The sequence below is a fragment of the Chiloscyllium plagiosum genome, chromosome 32 (genome assembly GCF_004010195.1).
Source record: "Chiloscyllium plagiosum isolate BGI_BamShark_2017 chromosome 32, ASM401019v2, whole genome shotgun sequence".
NCBI classification, from domain to species: Eukaryota; Metazoa; Chordata; class Chondrichthyes; order Orectolobiformes; family Hemiscylliidae; genus Chiloscyllium; species Chiloscyllium plagiosum.
The window spans coordinates 22,807,050-22,831,565 of NC_057741.1; the positions used below are offsets into that span (position 1 = coordinate 22,807,050).

General features: G+C 41.1%; 2 protein-coding genes across 4 annotated transcripts in view; one reads left to right on the forward strand and one right to left on the reverse strand.

The window, feature by feature from the left end:
* The window catches only part of wfs1b (Wolfram syndrome 1b (wolframin)), a 41,730-nt gene extending 33,969 nt beyond the window's left edge, over nucleotides 1-7,761 (reverse strand). For 2 of the 3 annotated variants that reach the window (XM_043674226.1, XM_043674224.1), the window contains exon 1: nucleotides 7,476-7,756. In XM_043674226.1, the coding sequence (XP_043530161.1) occupies nucleotides 7,476-7,578 (103 nt within the window). In that variant the 5' untranslated portion in view covers nucleotides 7,579-7,756. Of the gene's footprint in view, nucleotides 1-7,414 lie in introns of all 3 variants that reach the window. The other variant, XM_043674225.1, reaches the window with a different exon arrangement.
* A 228-nt stretch (nucleotides 7,762-7,989) lies between these two features.
* LOC122539413 overlaps nucleotides 7,990-24,516 on the forward strand; it is a 64,303-nt gene continuing 47,776 nt past the window's right edge. Inside the window, exons 1-2 of the mRNA XM_043674228.1 lie at nucleotides 7,990-8,486; nucleotides 20,190-20,281. Coding sequence (XP_043530163.1) covers nucleotides 8,203-8,486; nucleotides 20,190-20,281 — 376 coding nt within the window. The 5' untranslated portion in view covers nucleotides 7,990-8,202. The remainder of the gene's footprint in view (nucleotides 8,487-20,189; nucleotides 20,282-24,516) is intronic.

Sequence of the window (24,516 nt, forward strand, 5' to 3'; positions counted from 1 at the left end):
GCCCCCACCCCAGTCTGACCTTTCACCCTCACCTTGACCTCTTTCCACCTATCACATTTCCGACGCCCCTCCCCCAAGTCCCTCCTCCCTACCTTTTATCTTAGCCTGCTGGACAAACTTTCCCCATTCCTGAAGAAGGGCTTATGCCCGAAACGTCGATTCTCCTGTTCCCTGGATGCTGCCTGACCTGCTGCGCTTTTCCAGCAACACATTTCCAGCTCTGATCTCCAGCATCTGCAGACCTCACTTTCTCTTCAGAGTACAATGGACCTGCACTCCCAGATCTCTCTGCCCATCAACTTTTCCCAAGGCTCTTCCATTCATTGTATAATTCGCTCTAGAATTAGTCTTGCCAAATGCATCACCTCATCTCTCTGGAATGAAAACCATCTGCCACTTTTCCACCAATTCTCCAATCTATCTACATCCTCCTGTATTCTCTGGCAGTTCCTTATGCTTTCTGATACTCCACCAATCTTCGTGTCATCTGCAAACTTGCTGATCATACCAACAGTGCCCTCTTCTAGATCATTTATGTATATTACAAACAATAGTGGCTCCAACACTGACCCTGTGGAACACCACTGGTCACCTTTCTCCATTTCAAGAAACTCCCTTCAACTACTACTCTGTCTCCTGTTGCTCAACCAGTTCTTTATCCACCTAGCTAGAACACCCTGCACACCATGCGACTTCACTTTCTCCATTAGTCTACCATTGAGAACCTTATCAAACGCCTTACTAAAGTCCATGCATATGACATCAATAGCCCTAGCTTCATCTATCAACTTGGTCACTTCTATCTCTAATCTCAACATTCATCACGCTCCTCTCAGTGAACACTGATGCAAAGTAATCATTCAGAATCTCACCCATTCTCTCAGGTTCGACTCACAGCCTTCCTTCATTATTCTTTAGTGGACCAATCCTTTCTCTAGTTATCCAGCTTGCTTCTTATATAAGAATAAAATGCTTTGGGATTCTCCTTAATTCTGCTTGCTAAAGCTATTTCATGACCCCTTTTAGCCTGCTTGATTCCTTGTTTAAGACTTGTCCTACTCTTCTGATATTCTTCCAGGCCCGTTCTGTTCTTAGCTGCCTAGACCTTATGTATGCTTCCCTTTTCCTCTTGGCTCATCGTACAATTTCTCCTGTCATCTACAGTTCACGAATCTTGCCCTTCCTATCCTTTGCCTTCAACGTGACATGCCTATCCTGCACTATCTTTAACCTATATTTGAAAGCCTCCCACATCTCAAATGTGGACTTCCTTCAAATAGGTGTGTTGAAAGTTTGAGAGAAGATTTGTAGCTCGGCTGCTCATTGTTGTGGTTCTGTTCGCCGAGCTGGGAATTTGTGTTGCAGACGTTTCGTCCCCTGTCTAGGTGACATCCTCAGTGCTTGGGAGCCTCCTGTGAAGCGCTTCTGTGTTGTTTCCTCCGGCATTTATAATGGTTTGTCTCTGCCGCTTCTGGTTGTCAGTTCCAGCTGTCCGCTGCAGTCGTCGGTATATTGGGTCCAGGTCGATGTGTTTGTTGATAGAATCTGTGGATGAGTGCCATGCCTCTAGGAATTCCCTGGCTGTTCTCTGTTTGGCTTGTCCTATAATAGTAGTGCTGTCCCAGTCGAACTCATGTTGCTTGTCATCTGCGTGTGTGGCTACTAAGGATAGCTGGTTGTGTCGTTTCGTGGCTAGTTGGTGTTCATGGATACAGATCGTTAGCTATCTTCCTGTTTGTCCTATGTAGTGTTTTGTGCAGTCCTTGCATGGGATTTTGTACACTACGTTGGTTTTGCTCATGCTGGTTATCGGGTCCTTTGTCCTGATGAGTTGTCTGAGAGTGGCTGTTGGTTTGTGTGCTGTTATGTGTCCTAGTGGTCGTAGTAGTCTGGCTGTCAGTTCAGAAATGTTCTTGATGTTTGATAACGTGGCTAGTCCTTTGGGTTGTGGCATGTCCTCATTCCATTGTCTTTCCCTTAGGCATCTGTTGATGAAATTGCAGGGGTATCCGTTTTTGGCGAATACATTATGGAGGTGTTCTTCTTCCTCTTTTTGCAGTTCTGGTGTGCTGCGTGTCCAATCCACATTTCCAAGCTCCTGCCTAATTTTGATATAATTGGCCTTGGCCCAGTTTAGTACTCTTCCCTTAGCACCACTCTCTTCTTTATCTACGAGTATTTTAAAACTTACAGAATTGTGGTCACTGTTCCCAAAGAAATCCCCCACCGCAACTTCTACCACCTGGCTTGGCTCGTTCCCCAGTACCAGGTCCAATATGGCCCCTTCCCTCGTCGGACTATTGACATACTGCTCTAGAAATCTATCCTGGACGCTTCTTACAAATTCTAATCCATCCAGACCTCTGACGTTAAGAGTATCCCAGTCAATGTTGGGAAAATTAAAATCTCCCATCACCACTACCCTATTGCCTCTACATCTTTCCATAATCTGTTTACCTATTTGTTCTTTTACCTCACGCTCACAGTTGGGAGGCCTGTAATAGAGCCCCGATAATGTAACTGTATCCTTCTTATTTCTCAGCTCCACCCATATTGCCTCACTACCCAAGACCTCCATAGTGTCCTTCTTTAGCACAGCCGTGATATCGTCCCTGATCAGCAATGCAACTCCACCCCACCCTCCCTGTCCTCTCTGAAGTGTCTGTTTCCTGGAATATTTAGTTGCCAATCATCATGCCCTTCCTTCAACCAAATCTCTGTGATTGCAATATCATACTCCCAGACACCAATCGAAGCCCTAAGTTGATCTGCCTTACACACTATACTCCTTGCATTAAAGTAGATACATTTCATTCCACTAGTTCTTTTGCGTTCACCTGCTCTCTGCCAACTCTTCCCTTTATTAATGCTATCTTCATAATTCTTACAGTCTCCACCTCGCTGCCTACATGTTTTCTCTTCTGATTCCCAGTCCCCTGCCACATTAGTTTAAAACCTCCACAACAGCAGTAGCAAAAACTCCCCCAAGGACATTGGTTCCGGTCTGGTTCAGATGTGGACTGTCCATTTTGTAATGGTCCCACCTTCCCCAGAACAGGTCCCAATTTCCAACAAATCTGAACCCCTCCCTCCCACGCCATCTCTCAAGCCATGTGTTTATCCTGACTATTTTTTCATTTCTACGCTGGCTAGCACGTGGTACTGGTAGTCATCCCGAGATCACTATCTTTGAGGTCCTCCTCTTTAACTTCTCTCCTAGCTCCCTGAATTCTTCTTTCAGGACCTCATTTCACTTTCTACTTGTATCGTTGGTGCCTATATGCACCAAAGACAACTGGCTGTTCACCCTCCCCTTTTAGAATGCTCTGCAGCCGATCAGTGACATCCCTGACCTGAGCACCTGGGAGGCAACATACCATCAGGGAATCCCATTTCCGGCCACAGAATGGCCTATCTACTCCCCTCACAATAGAACCCCCTATGATTATGGCCCTATGAAACTTTTTCCCACCCTTCTGAATAGCAATGCCTGCCACCGTGCCATGATCTTGACAACTGCTTCCCTCTCCTGGTGAGCCATCTCCCCCAACAGTATCCAAAACGGTATACCTGTTTTGGTGGGAGATGACTGCAGGGGACACCTGCACTGCCTTCCTAGTCTTTTTGCTGTCTTTTTGTCAGCCATTCACTGTCTCCCTCAGCAATTTTAACCTGCGGTGTGACCAGTTCACTAAACCTGCTATCCATGACCTCCTCAGCATCGCGGATGCTCCACAGTGAGTCCATCCGCAGCTCAAGAGCCGTCATGCGGTCAAACACGAGCTGCAGCTGGACACACTTCTTGCAAGTGTAAGAGTCAGGAACGTCAGACACGTTCCTAAGCTCCCATATCAAGCAAGAGGCACCTGCCACGGGTCTGAGGTCCTCTGCCATTGTAAGCTTAGCTTTATATGAACTAACTAAAACCAAACAATGCACTTAAATAAATGAAAAAAAAGATAAGAAATAAAAGCCTTACCTTATAAAGTATTTTTCTTCCACTTAGAGGAGGAGGGCAGGACGTGTAGTATCACAGGTTTAGCCACTGCCCAAATATAAATTAAGCCCTTAACTTCCCGGCAGACCTCGCTTCACCTCACCTTCTCTCCTCACCGCTCTGGCAAAATGGAGGCCCAAATCCTGAGGTAAGTCCCTTTTTAAGCGGGGAAGAAACCTTACCCATCCTGGCAACCCTACTTCACCTCACCTTCTCTCCTCACCGGGCGGACAAAATGGAGGGGAATGGTCTGAGTTTGAAAGGTGCTGCAGAATGTTTGCAGTGTATCTTGTAGATATTTCATACTGCAGCCACTGACTGTCATTGGGCGGAGGGAGTAGATGTTTACCAATGTGGTGCCAATCAAGTGGGTTACTTTTTCTTGGATGGCATCGAGCTTCTTGAATGTTGTTGGAGCTGAACCCATTGAAGCAAGTGGAGAGCTAGGAGGGGAGTTACTTGCTGCAGTTTTTCTAGCATCTGACCTGCCTTTGGAGCCCAATGTTTATGTGGCCAGTTCAGTTCTGTTTCTAGTCAATGCTAACCCGAAGGATGTAGATAGTGAGGGATTCAGTGATGGCAACTGAATGTTAAGGGAATGTGGTTAGATTGCTATGGCACAAATGTTACTTGTGACGCGTCAGCCCAAGTCTGGATATTGTGCTGATGTTGTTGCATTTGAACATGGATTGCTTCTATATCTAAGGAGTCATGAATGATGCATGAACTTAAATATGACTTAAATAGCAGATTGAAATTCTTTCTTAGCATCTTTAACCATCCTTAACAGTAGCCTTCCTGCAACACGGTTCTTTATTTTGGGGAAGTTTGATCTTTTTCCAGCTCTGTCCCTTTTCCTTTAGTAAGCTGTGTCACTCAAAAGGGAAAGAAAAATGTGCTGATGAGTACAAATCAGCATCTCCGCCTTTTAATTTACCTACCCAAAAGGCTTGGTTGCTCAAAGCATATTGCAAATGAAGGCCAAAAGAGAGTTTTCATGCTATAGTGTCGCTCATATCATCACAACACCCATAAGTTTTTAAAACAGCTCATTAATTATATTTTAAACATATTATATGTTTTGTAGTAAAAAGTGGTGGCACAAAACGCATTAGGTGAAAGCTACGTATGGTTATAAACTTAAAAAAAAGGCAAAGCTAACCATAAACCTTTCCAATTACTATTTTTAACCACTTTGGGAAACGGTCCTTTCATTGTAAAAGGCTGATAACAAACTTTTCACTCACTTTGTATTTTGCAAGAAAATTAATCAGTTATTATCATTGTTTTCAAATTCCTCTACTGCTCTCCCTAATTCAAATCACCTCCATCTCTACAACCCTATAAAATATCTGCACATTTCTAATTCTGGCTTCTTGAACATCCTGATTATTACTGATCCACTATTGATGCTCATGCCTCGAGTTGCTAATGCTCTGGAATTTCCTCCTTCCTTACTTGTCTCACTACCTCCCTTTCCATCTTTAGGATGCTCCCTAAATCCATTTATCTGAACATGTTAATACTATCCCCAATGTTGCTTCTGCAGCTTGGTGTCATATTTCACCCCCTCCCCTATGGTATGCTTTAGAATGTTTTATTTAAAGATTCTGAAGAAATACAAGGTAGGTTTCATTACACTGGGGAAGCAAGATTCTATTGTAAATTTGCATAAATAGATCTTTATCTGGACACTATTTACAAATTACTTCAACTAATTTTTTTCTACTCATACACCAGAAATACATGAAACTATCACTTTGATTATAGTTTCATGTATTTCATAGGTATGGAAGTGCCAACATATGTACAAGTGCTGTAGCTGGAAAATATGTCTGCACCCTAGATATGCGTATTTTCTTCCTGATTTTGAGCATGATTCCAGTATTCATTCTTTTACAAGTTCTACTGCATTTTAAAGTGCCACCTATACTTGCAAGTTGTACCATCCCCACTACATTTGTAAAATATTCTTTATAACTGTGGCTTGATTTCAAAAGTATTAGTTGGCTGTACAGCACTTTGCAACATCTGGTGATTGTAAAAACACAACATAAATACAAATCTTCCTTGCTTGGGTCTGAAAGAATATGAAAGGATAAATAGATCAGGTCATCCCTCAATCCTCTTGTTTAAGCTAGAAGGCCTCGGTGTGATTTTGTGCCTAAAATATATGAATAGAAGAATGTTTTGGAGATGCCGGTGTTGCCGCTCTGAACGCTATACAATGCACTCTCCTTTGTGATCTATCTTGACTGCTTTAAGGAATTGATCTTTAATATCAAACTTATGTCTTTTTTAAAAGGAAAGAAAAAAAGTAACAGACTTCACATCTACCATCATCGGTCCTCTCATTTGCTATTAGAATTCCTGACGAAGGTCTTTTGCCGAAATGTTGATTTTTCTGCTCCTTGGATGCTGTCTGAACTGCTGTGCTTTTCCAGAACGCACTCTCCTTGTGATCTATCTTGACTGCTTTAAGGAATTGATCTTTAATATCAAACTTATGTCTTTTTTAAAAGGAAAGAAAAAAAAAGTAACAGACTTCACATCTACCATCATCAGTCCTCTCATCTGCTATTAGAATTCCTGATGAAGGTCTTTTGCCGAAATGTTGATTTTCCTGCTCCTTGGATGCTGTCTGAACTGCTGTGCTTTTCCAGCACCACTCTAATCCAGAATCTGGTTTCCAGCATCTGCAGTCATTGTTTTTAACCTGTGTTCTTACTTTGCAGATCTATGCCTAACTGTTGTGCATTTTCACAAAGGATGTTTATAGTTTCTGGATTTTAACTCAGTTTGGTGCAAACCAAATAGCAGAATTTTCAGTCATTACAAATGTATCAAATACAATGAGATCAAAATAATTTTGTGCAAACCTACATCATGCTAAATTGCCCATAGTGTTAGGTACATTAGTCAGAGGGAAATGGGTCTGGGTGGGTTACTCTTCAGAGGGTCGGTGTGGACGTTTGGGCTGAACGATCTGTTTCCACACTGTAGGGAATCTAATCTAATCTAATTTCATAAACTGATAGCGCTGCGTGTAAAATCACCGATATAGTTAATTTAGATCAACCGGGCAATTTACGGTTTGACTTTTAGCGATGTGTAATGTTAAAAAAAACTGCGGATGTTGGAAATCAGAAAAAAAAATGCTGTTTTGGTATCTGACGTTAAAGTAAAAAATATAATTTGAAATGCATAACAAGACATTATGCGCAAAAGGCTATTTAAAGCATACCACACCTACAACCTGGCATAAAAGCATCCAATGCTGTTTACTTTTGCAAACTGAATTGCAAAAATCTGGCAGACACATTTTTCGTGGAAAATATTACAAGCCTAAATCAAATTTGTGATGCATAGACAGACAGACAGACACCACCCAATGTTTTGACTGTAACAAATCCCCACCGGAGATGTCTGCACCCAGGAACAGCTCACGAAGTGGTGATCGCCCCGAGTGGATACTGACCGTCCTCTCCCGCCGCAGGCTCCGACCCGACACTACAGCCATCTCCCGCGGCGTTCAGTTGCGACTTGCCGTGCTGCGGAGTCGGGGGCTGCTCCGGCTGCATGATCCTGACATCAGAAAACGACCCCTCTGACCCGCCTCCGCCGCCGCTCCTGCCGTCTGTCTGACAGATAGCTGTCCGCAAGGTCGCGCGGTCAGGCCCCGCCCCTCAGCCGCTGGCCTCACCCCGCGACGCTCTGATTGGTTGAAGCGCCGCTCGGCGACGTTCCTCGTGACGTTAACGGGTGGGATGTGGTAAAGAAAGAGACACGCCTAACGGTCAGTGGGGCTGTTAGCAGTGAAGCTAATAACTCCTTTAGTTTTTTTTCCATTATATTCGACCAAATTGCGGTTGCGCCCTTACAGCGAGACCGAATGAAGGGTGTACAAAGTCTGTGTGTATTTTACGCGCGTGTGAAAATGAAGATGATGGTTGTTGTTGTAGTGGTGGTTCTAACGGACGACAGTTTGGACGGTTGGGCGCGTGACTATTGAACGCCGGGCATCTGGCTGCTCGCTCCCCCGCCCCGCCCACTCTTCCGATAACCACTGGTTGCCGCTTAATAACGTCCCCGCCCTCAACTTGGGCTCTCTGCTCGTATTGGCTGGCGCCGGCTTGGCTCGCCCACCATCGAGCTCTGTGTTTCTATTGGCAGGCGGCCTGGGTCGTGCCCCGTTGCGCGTGAATATGGAGCTGCAATCGGAGGAGGTAGAGGCGGTAGCCGGGCAACCGCAGGCCCCGCTGCGGACCGATTTCGCCTCGTCCCCCTTCGCTGCCGTTCAACCGAGTAGGAAAGCGGCTGTTAGGACGGAGCCGGCCACTCACATTGCTGCTGCTACTGCCGCCGCCGGTGGAGGTGGTAGCGGTGCGGTGCCGGCCTATTGCGGTAGCAGTGCGGGCGGGGACACGGCCACTTTCATCGGGAGTGTGCCGGTCACCGTCTCCTTGGAGAATTTTGATGGTCAGCACAGGTACGGGGGTTGGTCAGAACACCGATATAGGATATATACCAGCACAGAAACGGGCCAACTGGTCCGAGCAGCTGTTGATTGAATGGCTCGCGTGCAGCAATCTGTCCTCTAAATATGTCTGTACGATTCGAAGGATCGGTGGTAGACTGAGGTTTCAAGAAGTTCAAAAACATCGGGCAGAGAGATGTTTCAGATAACTGGGCATCCAGCCCCGTTCAAACAGAAGCCGGCTCAGCTTTAACTCCAGATATTTGATTCAACAACTTAAGTGTTTGGATTTATTCAATGACTTTGTTATTAAGTTTTTATTCATTCATAGGATGTGTGTGGTGCTGGGTTGGACAGAATTCATTGCTCATCCCTGGTTTCTCTTGAAGGTGATGGCAAGCTGCCTTATTGAACCATTGCAGTTCATTAGCTGTATATGCACGCACAGTGCTATTAGGGACAGATTTCCAGGACTTTGACTGAATGGCAAATCGCTTCCAAGTCAGAATTTTGTGTGGCTTGGAGATGGGCATGCTCCCATGTAACTACTGCCATTGTCCTTCTAAATGTTGGTAATCATGACTTTGAAATATACTTTCTATGGAGCCTTGGTGAATTTCTGCAGTGTGCCTTGTAGATGCTGCATTGGGTATCACTGGTGGAGGGAGTGAATGTTTGTAGATACATTGTCAATTAGTTTTGTCCTGTATAGTGTCAGATCTCTTGTGTTGTTGGAGCTGTGTACATCTGGGAAACTGGGGAGTATTCAATACACTAGAATTGACGTTTCAGGCCAGAGCCCTTCATCGATTCTCCTGCTCAGATGCTGCCTGACCTGTGCTTTTCAGCAACACACACTCGACTCTGATCTACAGTATCTGCAGACCTCCCTTTCTCCTAGTATTCAATACACCACTGACTTGTACCTTGTAGTTGTTTTTGGGGAGTCAGAAGGCAAATTAACTGCTGCATGATTCCTACCTTCTGACCTGTTCTTGTAGCCACAATAAATATTTGGCTCATCCAGTTCCATTTTCTGGTCAATGGTAGCCACCAGTGTGTTGATGGTGGGGATGATTCTGTAACTGTAATGTCTTATCAAAGGGCAATAGTTAGATTGGATTTTGCTGAAGATGGTTGTTACCTGGCACTTCTGTGAATTGAATTTTACTTGCTACTTATCAGCCTAAACCTGGGTATCGTTCAGGTCTTGTTGTAGTTGCATATGGACTGCTTCAGTCTCAGCAGAGTCACAAAAGGTGCTGCATGTTGTGCAGTCATCAGCAAACATCTCCATGTCTGACCTTGCAATGAAAGGACAATAATTGAAGCAGCTAAAGACCATTGACCCAAGAGAGGTTTTTGGATTCCTTGTTCACAAATCGTGAAAACCTCGAATGCAATTTTGGTAGGTAATGTGGAAGGCAAATGGGAGGTTGACCTTTTTATCTCAGTGGGAATGGAATATAAAAGTGAAGACTTGCTAATGCTATACAAGGCATTAATCAGAACGCAGCTACAATAATATGAAAAAATTTGAGTCCCTTTATGGAAAGATATACTGGACTGGAGGCAGCCCAGTGAAGGTTCACTACGTTGATTCCAGGTATGGAGAAATGACATTTGTAATTGGGCCTGTGTTTATTGGAGTTTAGAAGAATGAGAGGTTACGTTATTGAAACATGATTCTTGGTGGACTTTACTGGGTAGGTATGGAAAGCTTGTTTCAACTTTGGGGGAGTCAAGGACCAGAGAGCATAATCCTAAGAGTAAAGTGTTGTCCTTTTTTAAGACAGATGGAGAGGAAATTCTTCTTTCAAAGGTAGTGAATCTGATGAACACTTTACCATAGAGGCTAGTAAAGGCTAGTTCATTTTGTATTAAAGTCTTGAATATTTTTAATCAGGGAATCAAGGGTTACATGGGAAAGGCAAGAAATTATATAAAGGATTACTAAATGAACTATGATCTTATTAAATGAACTATGATCTAATTAAATGGCAGAGCAGACTCAATGGTCTGGATGCTGTGATGTTTTACTAATGCTACTGAGGAACTCCTGCGGAGATGTCCTAGAGCTGAGACAACTGACCTTTAACAATATTGTCCTTTTGTGCTAGGTTTGACTCCAACCAGTGGGACTTTTGCCTGATTCCCACGAAGTCTTATTTCGCTCCTACAACTGGATGCCACCCATGCTTGGTCAAATGCACTGTTTTATCAAGGGCAGTCACTCAGTTTGACTTCTTTGTTCATAATTGGACAAAGATTAATGAGGTTGGAAGTTGAATAGCCTTGATAGAACTCAAACTGAGTGTCAATGGCTGTAAAGTTAGACACCTTTTATTTCTTTCTTTCTCTGTATTTAAAGATGGCATCAGAGAGTGGCCACACTATGCAGCACTAACACTGTATTTTGTAACAAATGTATGTGACAAAAAATAAATGAATCAAATCAGTGAGTAAGTCATTCTAAATCCAGTGCCGCTTGATTTCATTCAATTTATTGTTAAATGTAACAAAGTGTAGTGAAAAGCTTTGTTTGCGAGCAGTATAGGCAGATCATAGTGAGCAAGGACATAGATCGTACGGTTTTAAAATAAAAGGTTAAAGGCAGACACTTGTGTCGCTAAGAGCATGTGCTAGGCAAGATCGACATTAACCTGATGAGCATTATTTGCAGTTAGTGTCCATTCATCTGTCTAATAAAGACCGGAAGAAACTGTCCCTGAACCTGCCGGTGTGTGTGTTTAAGCTTCCATATCTTCTGGTTGATGGAATAGGTTGTAGGAGAGCTTTATTTGGGGTGTGGTGGTGCTGTGAAGTTGGCAGACTTTCTGTGGCAACAAACCATATACATGGAGACCACAGATAGAAGGTTGGCTTCCATGATGGTCTAGGATGAGGTACAGTTGTCTGCCTTCACTGCAGTCTGTGGGTCATAGGGTCACAGTCGTAGAGATGTACAGCATAGAAACAGACCCTTGGGTTTAGCTCATCCATGCCAGACTAACCTAATATCCTAGCCTAATCTAGTCCAGTTTGCCAGCCCTTGGCCCATATCCCTCCAAGCCCTTATTCATATACCCATTCAGATGCCTTTTAAATGTTGTAATTATACCAGCCTCCACCACTACCTATTCCATACAGGCACCGTCCTCTGCGTGAAAATGTTGCTCTCTGGTCCCTTTTTATACCTTTTTCCCCCCCCCCTCACCCTAAAACTATGCCCTGTTGTTTTGGACTCCCCCACCCCAGGGAAAAGATCTTGTCTATTTACTCTATCCATGCCCCTCATGATTTTGTAAACCTCTATAAGGTCACCCCTTAGCCTCTGACAATATATAAGAAAGATTTATCAGGATGGTTCCTGAATTAAGAGATGATCTTTATTAGGAAAGGATAAATAGTACTGTAGTTCTTTGATCATGGTAGAGAACTTTTAAAATTTATGGAAGATTTTGCTGGGTTCTTGTCACAAACTGTTTCCACATGTGGGTAGAGCAAAGTTAGATGCCATCAATGTAAATTGTTATTACGAAATCAAATAAGAAATTCAGAAGAAATGTTTGGAGACTGTGGAATTTGCTGCCAAAAGGAGTGGTTGAGGCAAATCACATAGATGTGCTTCGAGGAAAGATAGATTTGGGGAGAAGGTAGGTTGACTGGCAAGAATCTATGGAATCCCTACAACGTGGAAACAAGCCATTCGGCCCAACAAGGCCATACCAACTCTCCGAAGAGCATCCTACCCAGACTCGCTCCCCTACCCTACAATCCTGCATTTCCTATAGCTAACCCACATAACCTACACATTCCTGGACTCTATGGGCAAATTAACATCACCAATCCACCTAACCTGCATGTCTTTGGACTGTGGGAGGAAACGAGAGGAAGCCCCCGCACATGGGGAGAATATGCACACTGCACATAGTTGCCCAAGGGTGGAATTGAACCTGGATCCCTGGCACTGAGGCAACAATGCCACTGAGCTATTGTGCCATAAGTCAAAGGAAGAGGAGGCTAGAGTGGAACATTGCTGATTGGGCCAGGTGGCATGTTTCCTTACTTCTATTTCTATGTGAGGTAACTTTTTTTTAAAAAAAGTGTACTTCAGGATTTCTACTTGTATTTTATGAATCACGTACATCCACATTTTCATAGGCAAGATTCATGCCTGTGACCTTGATACCTATCTGTACTGGACAGTAATCCACCCCATATCCACAGGGGATATGTTCCAGGACCTACTGTGGAAAGGTGCAAACCCATTCATTTCAATGGGAGATGTATCTTCCCAGTAGCATGCTGGTCCTTGGTTCCGGAAAGTTCCCTATAATATGTTCCGGACACAGTAAACCCTGGGTAACTGTAACCACAAAACTGTTCTGCGAATTTGGAGTCGGGTAACCCTATACATGAACTTTGTCATAATTTACCCAAGTAACAAAATCTTGTATCTAATGTTGTGTTAGGGGAGAAAGTGAGGGCTGCAGATGCTGGAGATCAGAGCTGAAAATGTGTTGCTGGAAAAGCGCAGCAAGTCAGGCAGCATCCAAGGAACAGGAGAATCGACGTTTCGGGCATAAGCCCTTCAGGCTTCCTGAAGAAGGGCTTATGCCCGAAACATCGATTCTCCTGTTCCTTGGATGCTGCCTGACCTGCTGCGCTTTTCCAGCAACACATTTTCAGCTCTAATGTTGTGTTATCCTTGTTAACAAAGTAACGACCTGTTTTGATGTGTTATAAAGTAACTTTGAAATGTATCGTAAGCCCTTGACACATCAATGTTCAAACAAAGGCAATGTAGTTTCTTCCTTTTTTTTCAGTTGAATCATTAGCCATATAGCACAGAAACATATCCTTCAGTCCAACCAATCCATGCTGACCATAATCCCAAACTAAGCTAGTCCCACCTGCCTGCGCTTAGCCCATATCCCTCCAAACATTTCTTGTTCATCTATTTATCTAAATGTACTTTAAATGTTGCAACTGTACCCGCATCCACCACTTCCTCTGGAAGTCCATTCCACACATGAATCACTTTCCTGTGTTTGAAAAAGGTACTCTGTGTCTTTAAATCTTTTTCTCCTCACCTTAAAAATATCCCCGCAAGTCTTGAATATGCCCCCACCGTCGGGAACAGACACCTGTAATTCTCCTTGTGTATACTCTCAATTTTATAAACTGGTATAAGGTCATCTCTCAACCTCGTACACTCCAGTGACAAACGTTCCAGCCTCTCCTTACAACTCAGACCCTCCATTCCCAGCAACATGCTGATAAATCTCTTCTGATACCTCTCTAGCTTAATAATATCGTTCCTATATCAGGGCAACTAGCCTGGACAGAGTACTCACCAATGTCCAACCTTAATATAAAATCCCTGTACTCCGGTCTGAACAATGAAGGAAAGCATAGTAAATGCCTTCTTAACCACCCTATCTATGTGTGTCATGCAGACGTCAAAGAATTATGTCTTTGAACCCCTAGGTGTCTCTGTTCTGCGAGACTACCCAAGGACCTACGTTTAATTGTCTAAATCTTACATTTTGTTGAAACAAACAAAGGCAATACCTCCGCATTTATCCAAATTAAACTACATTTGCCACGTTTCACCCTTTTGACCCAATTGATCAAGATCTCTGTGTAATCCTAGAGAACCATCTTCACTGTCCACTATACCACCAATCTTGGTGTCATCTGCAAACTTACTTACCATGTTTTCTATAATCTTATAGTGGGTGGCTCGGTGGCACAGTGGTTAGCACTGCTGCCTCACAGCGCCAGAGACCCGGGTTCAATTCCCGCCTCAGGCGACTGACTGTGTGGAGTTTGCACGTTCTCCCCGTGTCTGCGTGGGTTTCCTCCGGGTGCTCCGGTTTCCTCCCACAGTCCAAAGATGTGCAGGTCAGGTGAATTGGCCATGCTAAATTGTCCGTAGCCTTAGGTAAGGGATAAATGTAGGGGTATGGGTGGGTTGCGCTTCGGTGGGGCGGTGTGGACTTGTTGGGCCGAAGGGCCTGTTTCCACACTAAGTATTCTAATCTAATCTAATCTTATCTAAATCATTTATATAAATGACAAAAAGAATGTGAATTCAGCACTGATCCTGGCAGAACACTACTGATCACAGGCCTCCAGTCCGACAAACAACTCTCCACCACCATTCTGTCTCCTACTGTTAAACCAATTTTGTATCCAATTCATAACCTTACCCTGAATCCCATGTGATCTAACTTTTCTGCATAGTAGACTAATTAGTACCTTGTCAAAGGCTTTACTAAAGTCCAAGTAAACAATGTCCACTTTGCCTTCATCAATCATCTTGGTTACTTGCTCAAAAAAAAATTAATCGCGTTTGTGAGACACCATTTCCCTTGCACAAAACTATACTGACTGTCCATGATCACTCCTGCCTCTCCAAATGCACATAAATCCTGTCTTTCAGAATCCGTTCGAACAGCTTACCTACCACTGAAGTCAGATCCACAGGTCGATAGTTCTTAGGCTTCTCCTTGCATCCCTTCCTAAAGAAAGGCACAGCTTAGCCACCCTCCAGTCATTTGACATCTCACCCCTATCTTTAGATGATATGAATATTTCTGCAAGGGGCCCTCAAATTTCCTCCCTAATTTCCCACAAAGTGGTGGGGGATACACTAAATTAGGTTCGGGGATTTTTCTGGCTTTGTTTTCTAAGACTTCCAGCACCTCGACTTGTCTAACGTGAGCTGTGTTCAAAACCATTTCTTCGCAACTTAAAAAAAATGTGAAATATTAATTTTATATCTCTCCCAATTTCTGAGGTTCAACACAAATACGACCTTTTTGATCTTTAAGGGGCCCTACTCTGTCTTTCGTTAATTTCTTGCTCTTAATGTATTTGTAGAATCTCTTTGGATTCTCCTTAACCTTATTACCAAGGCTATCTCATATCCTCACTTTGCCGTCCTGATCTCCCTGTTTAAGAATGCCCCTACACTCTTTATATTGTTCAAGAGATTCATTTGAACCCAGTTGTTTATATCCAATATATGATTTTTTTTGTTCTTGACAAGAGCCTCAATATCTATATTCATTTGTTGTTCTCTAATTGTACCAGCCTTACCTTTCACTCTATCAGAAATCATAATTCCGTTAAACTCCTGTTATCACACTTTTGAAAGCCTCCCACTTATCAGGCATCCCTTTAACCGTGAACAGTCTACTCCAATCAATTTTTTGAAAGCTTTTGTCTCGTACTATTAAAATTTGCTTTACTCTAATTAAAAGTTTTATTTTTATGGAAGGCTTATCTTTTTTATAATATTTTAAAACAAATAGAATTATGATCACTAGGTGCAAAGTGTTTCCCAACTATCACTTCAGTTTTTTGCCCTGTCTTATTACCATCTGATTATATTAAGTTGGAACAATTTTTTTTTAAAAGGGTGCTTTTTTTTCAGCAGATTTTCTTGTCAATATTTGTTAATATTTTCATGTTATGTCCATATTTGTTTTTATAGTACATAGAAGCATCTTCTCAAGAAGGTTTTTTCGGTGTTTTCTTTCTCAGTTAAGATCCAACCAAAATGTGAGGAATTTTGTTGTGGCATTGGTAAGATAACTGAAGTATTTCTTGCTGACATTGTAACATTGAGTCATCGAGATGTATAGCACGGAAGCAGACCCGTCGGTCCAACTTGTCCATGCTGACCAACCCTTCCTATTCGTATACCCATCCAAATGTCTCTTAAATGTTGCCATTGTACCAGCCTCCACAACTTCCTCTGGCAGCTTATTTCATACCTGTGCTACCTTCTCTGTGAAAAAGTTGAGATATCGTAAATTAATCTATTCCCATTTGCCAGCATTTGGCCCATATCCCTCTAAGCCCTTGTTATCCATATACCCGTCCAGATTGGTTTTCAATGTTGTAATCGTACCAGCCTCGTCCACTTCCTCTGGGAGCCCATTCCAACCCTCTGAGTGAAACGTTGCTCCTTAGGTCCCTTTTAGATCTTTCCCCTCTCTATCCTTAAACCTATGCCTTGTAGTTCTGGACTCCTCCATGCCAGGGATAAGACCAGATCTAGTTACCCTATCCATGCCCCTCATGATTTTATAAACCGTAAAATCCAGGGAAAACAGTCCCAGCCTATTCAGCCTTTCTCAATAGCTCAAACCCTCCAATCCTGGCAGCATCCTTGTAAATCTTTTCTGCACCCTTTTCAAGTTTCACAACATCCTTCCGATGGGAGGGAGACCAGAACTGCACACAACATTCCAAAACTGGCCGAATCAATGTGCTGTATAGCTATCTAATAGCTGTCCGGATGCATCAACATCAAAATTTTTGGGGAGCATTTTCTGAAATAATGCATCACTTGTTCTGTTTGTTTATGTGGAGAATAATACTAACCGTAAATAATGGTGGATAAATCAAACTATCACATTTATTTAGTTTTTCTTTTATGAGCAGTAGTTTACTGTTCTAAATTAAAAGTGCTTTTGGGTGTATTTTTGTAGAAACTGTCAGGATGCCGATTTTTCTTTTTGTTTAGTGTAACTGGACCTGCATAGTTTCTTTGTCCTGTCCATTGTGGGAGAACTGAGTTTGAATTTCGTAATCTTATGAATGCGGGGGTTACCACAGCTCCTTCGTGAGTTCTTTATTTTAAATCAAGTTTTAAATTCAAGTTGGCAATTTATTCTCCTTAGAATAACTTTTTCAATCTCTCTCCATTTTATATCTGTCACTATATCTGTACTCCACACAATGAAAATTCTTCTTTTTTTTTGAGTAAAATGAATGATCATCAGAAAATAACTTTTAGAATTTGATTTCTAAATCTTTGCATTTCGTTCTTCCATGAAGGGAGTCACATTGGTTGAGATATAATTTTGAAATTGTTGACTTTGGAAACTACACAATCACGCACTGTTTCAATCCAAGAAGTTGCAGTCAATAACAGAAAATAAGTCAACAGAAAACAAAAAAACAACCTATTTCCAAGCTTTCTTTGCTTTGCTGGGAAAAATTGGTCGCCACAGTTAAGATGACACAGTACACGAGAGAGAGAATGTAGGAGAAAACTTCCTTGAGACGTTACATGATTAAGTCCTAGTTTCATCTTATGATGTCAAGATATTGCTCCTAATGTACCTGCTCAGTAGCTATGATTAATGTAAAGGTGCTGTTGACTCTGTTGTCATAAGCATAGAGAACAAATATTTAAGGTGATGGATAAGTGCAAAACAAATTAACTGCTTTGTCTTGAATGGTGTAAAACCTCTTGAGTGAGTGCAGCTGAGCAACAACCAGACAAGTAAGAAGTACTGTATTTTATCTCACACTTAACCTACAGTTGGAGCAGCTTTGGGAATTGAGAGGTTACTTGTTTGCACAACCCTTGTCCTCTGACCTGCTGTTGTAGCCTCTATGACTCCAGTTTAATTTAGATGAATGTGAGGTTCTGCATTTTGAAAAGAAAAATCAGGGCAGAACTTAGGCACTTAATTGTAAGGTCCTGGGGAGTGTTGCTTTAAAAAAAGGGACCTTGGAGTACAGGTTCATAGTTTCTTGAAAGTGGAATCCCCGGTAGATAGGATAGTGAAGAAGGTGTTTAGAACGCTTCAATACATTGAGTATAGGACTTGGGAGGTCATGTTGCGGCTGTACAGGACATTGGCTAGGCCAATTTTGGGATACGCTGTTCAGTTCTGGCCTCCCTGATATAGGAAGGATGTTGTGAAAGGTTCAGAAAACATTTACAAGGATGTTGCCAGAGTTGGAGGGTTTGAGCTATAGGGAAAGGCTGAATAGGCTGGGGCTGTTTTCCTTTTGTGTCAGATGCTGAAAGGTGACCTTATAGAAGTTTATAAAGTCATGTAGCATAAGGTGAATAGCCAAGGTCTTTTTCCTGGGGTGGAGGAGTCCAATGCTAGAGAGCATCACTTGAAGGTGAGAGGGGAAAGATTTAGTGACCTAAAGGGCAACTTTTTCATGCAGAGGGTGATGCGTATTTGGAATAAGCTGCCAGTGGAAGTGGTGGCGGCTGGTACAATTGCAGCATTTAAAAAGCATCTGGGTGGTTATATGATTATGAAGGGTTCAGAGGGATATGGGCCAAATGCTGACAAATGAGATTAGATTAATTTAGGATATCTTGTCAGCACGAGCGAATTGGACTGAAAAGTCTCTTTCCGTGTTGTACAGCTCTACAACTCTGTGACAGATCCAGTTAGGTTTCTGATCAGTTGCAGCTGCTGGGATTTTAATTATTGAGATTCAGCAATGGTAATCCAGTGGAATATCATGGGGAGATTATTGGATTCTCTCTTGTGGGAGATGTCCTTTGCCTAGCACTTGTGTTGTGCATTTGTTACTTGCCATTTATCTGTCAAGACAAAATGTTGTCCAGGTTTTGCTGTGTGCAAGCATGGGCTATTTCAACATCTAAGGAGTTGTGAATGGAACTGGCAGGAAAGATGCAGAATTCTGATGTTTTGGTGGCAGGAAGGTCAATAATGAAACAACTGAAGATTGTTAAACCTGGATGTTACCTACAGGTGTTCTTTTGGGAAATGTTGTGGATATGAAATAATTAGCCTTCAACATCTACAGATATCTCCCTTTGTGTCAAGATACTTTTTTGCCCTGATTTCCATTGACTTTAATTTTGCCAAGATTCCTTGGTGTCGCACATGCCTTAAAACCTCCTTGGTATCAGGGAGAACTGCTCTCGTCTCATTCCTGGAATTCAACTTTCTTGTCCATATTTGGATGAAGGTTTTAGTCAGGTTTGAAAGCAAGTGGCCACAGTGGAGTCCAAATTGAACATTGATGAGCTGCTTATTTAAATCTGTATAAAATAAAAATAATAGTTGATACTATTTTCAAGATTGCAAACAGCTTGCACACACAAAAAATGCTACTTTCAATGTTATATTGCAGAAATGTGGAATAATGACATTACCAGACTATATGAGTTTGTCATTTCCTTTTTTTTTATTGGCTATAGTGGCTTTCATCTTAACCTAACTCTTTCTTTCATTTTTCGATTGCTGTTTATTTCAGTGCTTGAGTGGTCTTAATGCTGCAATGTATTAAAACGAATGTGGTCAGTGCTTTTAGTTACTCAAAAAACCTAAGTGACCCTGTAAATATTTTCTCAAATATTGATCAAATGTTTTCCATTTCTGCTTAACTCAAGTTTTACAGTGAAATAATTTTACAGGTCTATATCTCTGACTTCATGTATTAATTAGTTCTCTCCTGCATTCCTAAGGAGTGGCTTTTGCAGAGCTCCAATGAAATGAATTCCGAAATGTTCCCCAGCATTGAGTTCAGGATCCTGTTGCATAAGCTAAAAACTATTCTAAGACAGCCAAGAAAAATAAATCTTAATTCAGAATGTCCTGAAAAATAATTCATGTTATTAGATTTGAGTAATTTCAACCTAAATATGAGAACTAAAAAAAACTTTTTTTATTGATGGGTCAGCAATTCATGTAAATCCTTTTCTGCTTTACGTTAAAGCTAACATTATTTCCTTTGTTTTGATTGCTTTGTTTAATGTCAGCTATGAGTGTCCAACTTTGTTACTTGAGTAATACATGGGGACAGTTGATTAAAATATTTTTTGTTTTGAACAGCAAAATAATTAGCGTGACTTTGATTTTCAGTTTCATTCCTGAAGCTTATTTCAACTGCAATTTTTATTAATTTCAGAATAGTATGTGTGACTACAGATGCTAATGGAGGAACATTGTCTTACGTGGGTCAGCTGAATTCAGATGTGAATTTGGAATTACAGGCTGCAGGTAATGGTCTTGTACGTTGTTGTTGGAGATGTATTTTATTAATTTTTATTGACATGGGATGGGGAAATGTGTTTCAGCTTTTGTTCACTTGCTAACTAACTAGTAATCCCAGTCTGCAGTTTGTTAAATGTAAAGAAATTCCATTTATACATGACACAAAGACACTAAGATGAGCTGTGTGCTTACAGCTAATTCTGGAGACAGAGGACAAGATCTATCATAGTAAAATAATCACTAATGCTTTTACAGTTGCCCAGTCACCTTACAGTTGAGGACCAAAGGAGTATTAAATTTATACTATTAGTTCAAATTGAGATGGACCATCTGTTCCGATCTTTTGTCATGTGACTGTAATTGGAGCTGATTTGTTTTTTTTTCAAAAATACACAATTATAAGATTCTAAGTTGTTGAACCTGTATAGGTGGGGCAGTTCTCCAGGCTGAATTGCCAGCTCACCTTGAAATCTCCATGTCTCTCTCCAAATTGCTGGCTGGAATGAAACCCACACTTTGCCTGCCTCTATTAAATTGTAATTCAAGTCAACCGATTTTTAATACTTTTTGGATTTAACAAACATTTAATTTATAACTTCTTAGCTCTCCTATCCTGTCTTCCTTAATTTCCTCTGTGTGGAATAGTGCAACAATTCCTTTGCTTTTTAAATATTTTCAAAATAAGCCTTATCTTTGATTTTGTGAAAATTGGAATTTGAGAAAGGTTTTGGGGAACATCCTTTGGCTTATTTTAGTAAGGCATTGAAATTGAAAGGAGTAAATCAAACCATGCCTTGCTGATTTTGACTTGAGGTGAAAAGTAGTTGAGATTTAATTTTACCTTACATCTGTGACAAAGCAGAGAATGATTTGGACTGGTTATGAATTGAATACAGCATGGAAAGAGGGCGTGCAAGGAGGCATTTTATTATTTGGAAGAAGCATTTGAATAAACTTCAATGGAAGAATGATTAATGTGAAATTTGCTGAAATTGCAGCACTTTATTACCAGTAATTATCACAGTTGAACTTAGGAGTTTGATATCTATGAATCTGTTGGTATAAACCATTTTCTTAGCATACTGGTATTTCAGCATGCTCCATTGACTTAGTTGAAAGATGATCGAAATTATGCAAGTTTTACCATTTGAGTTGCTGAAACCACAGAAGTTCTCAGCTTATGGCATACAAGGCAAAAGAAAAGAGACACTAAATTGATTTTTTTTTTAATTTCAAGGTGTGCTTTTAAGACTTTCTGAAGGGTTATTTTAGATTTTCAGAGCTGCTTTTTGATTATCAATCATTCCATCATTAGATGCAGTTACACAGTAATGTTACCGTATGTAGTTGTTGAATTTTTACAAGGTTTACTTCTTTTACATTGGCAAGATAAAACAAATTTCAAACCGAAAGACTCACTCTTTAATCAGTGACAACTTATCAAAAGAAAGTAGATCAATTTTGTATGTTAATCATCTATTAGTGCTAAATTTGAAGATTTATTTTGCAAAATAACACCTCTTTTATTTGGCAAGCCATGGTTTGTGCAATAGTGGTTTAAAAAAAAGGAGTAAGCGTATAAAAAGTTGGTAATAGCAGTTTTGATTCAAATGCAAGTTCCACCATAAGCACCAAAATGCTTGTCTGTTAAATTTGTAAAATTGATTACTCATGAATGTTTGACTCATGAAAAATCCAAGTTCACGATAATGTTGCAAATTTTGAGATTAAGAGAAATCATTGATATATTTATGTCTATCAATCACATTCTTTGTGACTGTTATTACATTTTCTTGTGACAACATTTCTTTCTTTCAAAATCATGTGGTACCGGATGAATATGCTAATGAGTGTGACCTCCCTGAATTAGCGCAACTTCAGTAAAAGAACTCTAGGTGTTAGTACCTATGAGCTAAAGTTGCTTGTCCTGCTGTCTGAAAATTCATTGTTCGGCACCTAAATGTAATTCCAAATTGACGACAAAACGTTTGCAGGAGTACAACAAAAGAGCACAAGTAGGCAATTCTACCCTTCTAGCCTATTTTGCTTTTTAATATGGTCATGGCTAATTTGATTGTTATCCGATCCACATTCTCATTTGTTCCTGATAATCTTACACTTTTGTTAGGCAAGGGGGTGTATGTACTGCTGCCTTAAAAATACTCGTAGACTTCACTTTCACCTTTTTTGTTAATGAAGAGAACTCTGAAGACTCAAAGAAGTTGTCTTGTCACTGTTTTAATGGACAAACCCTTATTTTTTGACAAGTGACCCCTAATTCTCAATTCTGTCATAGTGGAAATACCATCTTCACATTCAACCTATCTTTGTAAGTTGCAATTGAGTTATATCGTTCCTTAAGGGGGGCTGCTACTCTATACAATACTCCAGATGTGATCTCATAAGAGTCCTGTATAACTCAAGTGAAACTTCCTTAGTCCCTCTTGCAATAAATAATAATATTGTGCTGGCTTTTGTATTTATATCATGTACCTTTTGTAGTAGGATGCCCATATCACACTGCATCTCAGAGCTCTAATCTTTCATCATTCCAATAAGAGGATTTCTTTTTTTCTTCCTGCTTAACCAGGCAATTGCATTATGCCACAATATACTCCATTTCCCAGATCTTTGCCCACTCATTCAACTTGTTTGTAGCTTCTGATATCTTTGTGTCCTCTTTGCAACTTGTTTTCCCAACTATCTTTGTCATCAGCAAATTTGGCAACCATTCCCATCTCCCTTTATTCAAGTCGTTCATATGTAACTTGTTGATGTCCGAACACTGATCCCTGTGACACATCTCTCCTTGCATCCTGCCAACCTGAAAAAAGACCCATTTATATTTCCTGTTAGCCTACATTGAGTTTTTAATTTGTGCAATAACCTTTTGTAGCACATTATCCAAGACCACCTGGGATTTTAAATACAGTACATCCATGCGTTCCCCTTTATCCTCAGCATGTGTTATTTTCTCCATGAACACTCAGTAGATTTGTTAAACATGATATCTGTTCACAAAACTGTTGATTTCATCTGATTACCTTGAACTTATCTTAGTGCCCTGCTGTAATTTCTTCCATAATAGCTTCTTGCATTTTACCCTTCGACCGATGTTAAGCTAACTGGCTTGAAGTTTCCTGCTTTCTGTCTCCCTTTTGTTTTGAATAAAGGAGATGTATTTGCTATCTTTCAGAACATACTATTCCAAGAAACTACACCAAAAACATTGTGAACTCTTCATCAAGGCCACTTTTGCCCATCTTTATGTAGATTAGTCTACCATGATTATTGCTGTATTTTTCTGATCAGTTTCTATTATTTTTCATTCTGCTCCACCAAACTATCTACCCAAAGACCTGAAATTATGCTGACACAAAAGGTATATCTGGTCCATTTAGAGAAGAACTGGTTTGAGCTGCTTCTTTGATTAATTAAGCCTTGCTTCTCTTCTGACATAAGCCTTGTTAAAATCCTTCATAAGGCTGGGGATTTTATTTAAAATTGGATTTTAGCTAAATGCTAACTAAAAACAAAACAAGATTTGTAATGAAAATTCAAACTTTTCTTAACCATAAGTGCCAGCATTCAGACTTTATGTAGCTTAACATAAGAATCTCTGTTTCCAGCTATTTGATGCAATGAAACGAGCCAGAGACACAAGGATTTCAGGTAATTTAGTCCATAAGAGCATAAGACATAGGAGCGGAAGTAAGGCCATTCGGCCCATCGAGTCCACTCCACCATTCAATCATGGCTGATGGGCATTTCAACTCCACTTACCTGCATTCTCCCCCTAGCCCTTAATTCCTTGTGACGTCAAGAATTTATCAATTTCTGCCTTGAAGACATTTAGCGTCCCAGCCTCCACTGCACTCTGTGGCAATGAATTCCACAGGCCCACCACTCTCTGGCTGAAGAAATGTCTCCGCATTTCTGTTCTGAATTTACCCCCTCCAATTCTAAGGCTGTGTCCACGGGTCCTAGTCTCCTCGCCTAACGGAAACAATTTCCTAGCGTCCACCCTCTCCAAGCCATGTATTATCTTGTAAGTTTCTATTAGATCTCCCCTTAATCTTTTAATCTCCAATGAATACAATCCCAGGGTCCTCAGCCGTTCCTCATATGTTAGACCTACCATTCCAGGGATCATCCGTGTGAATCTCTGCTGGACATGCTCCAGTGCCAGTATGTCCTTCCTGAGGTGTGGGGACCAAAACTGGACACAGTACTCCAAATGT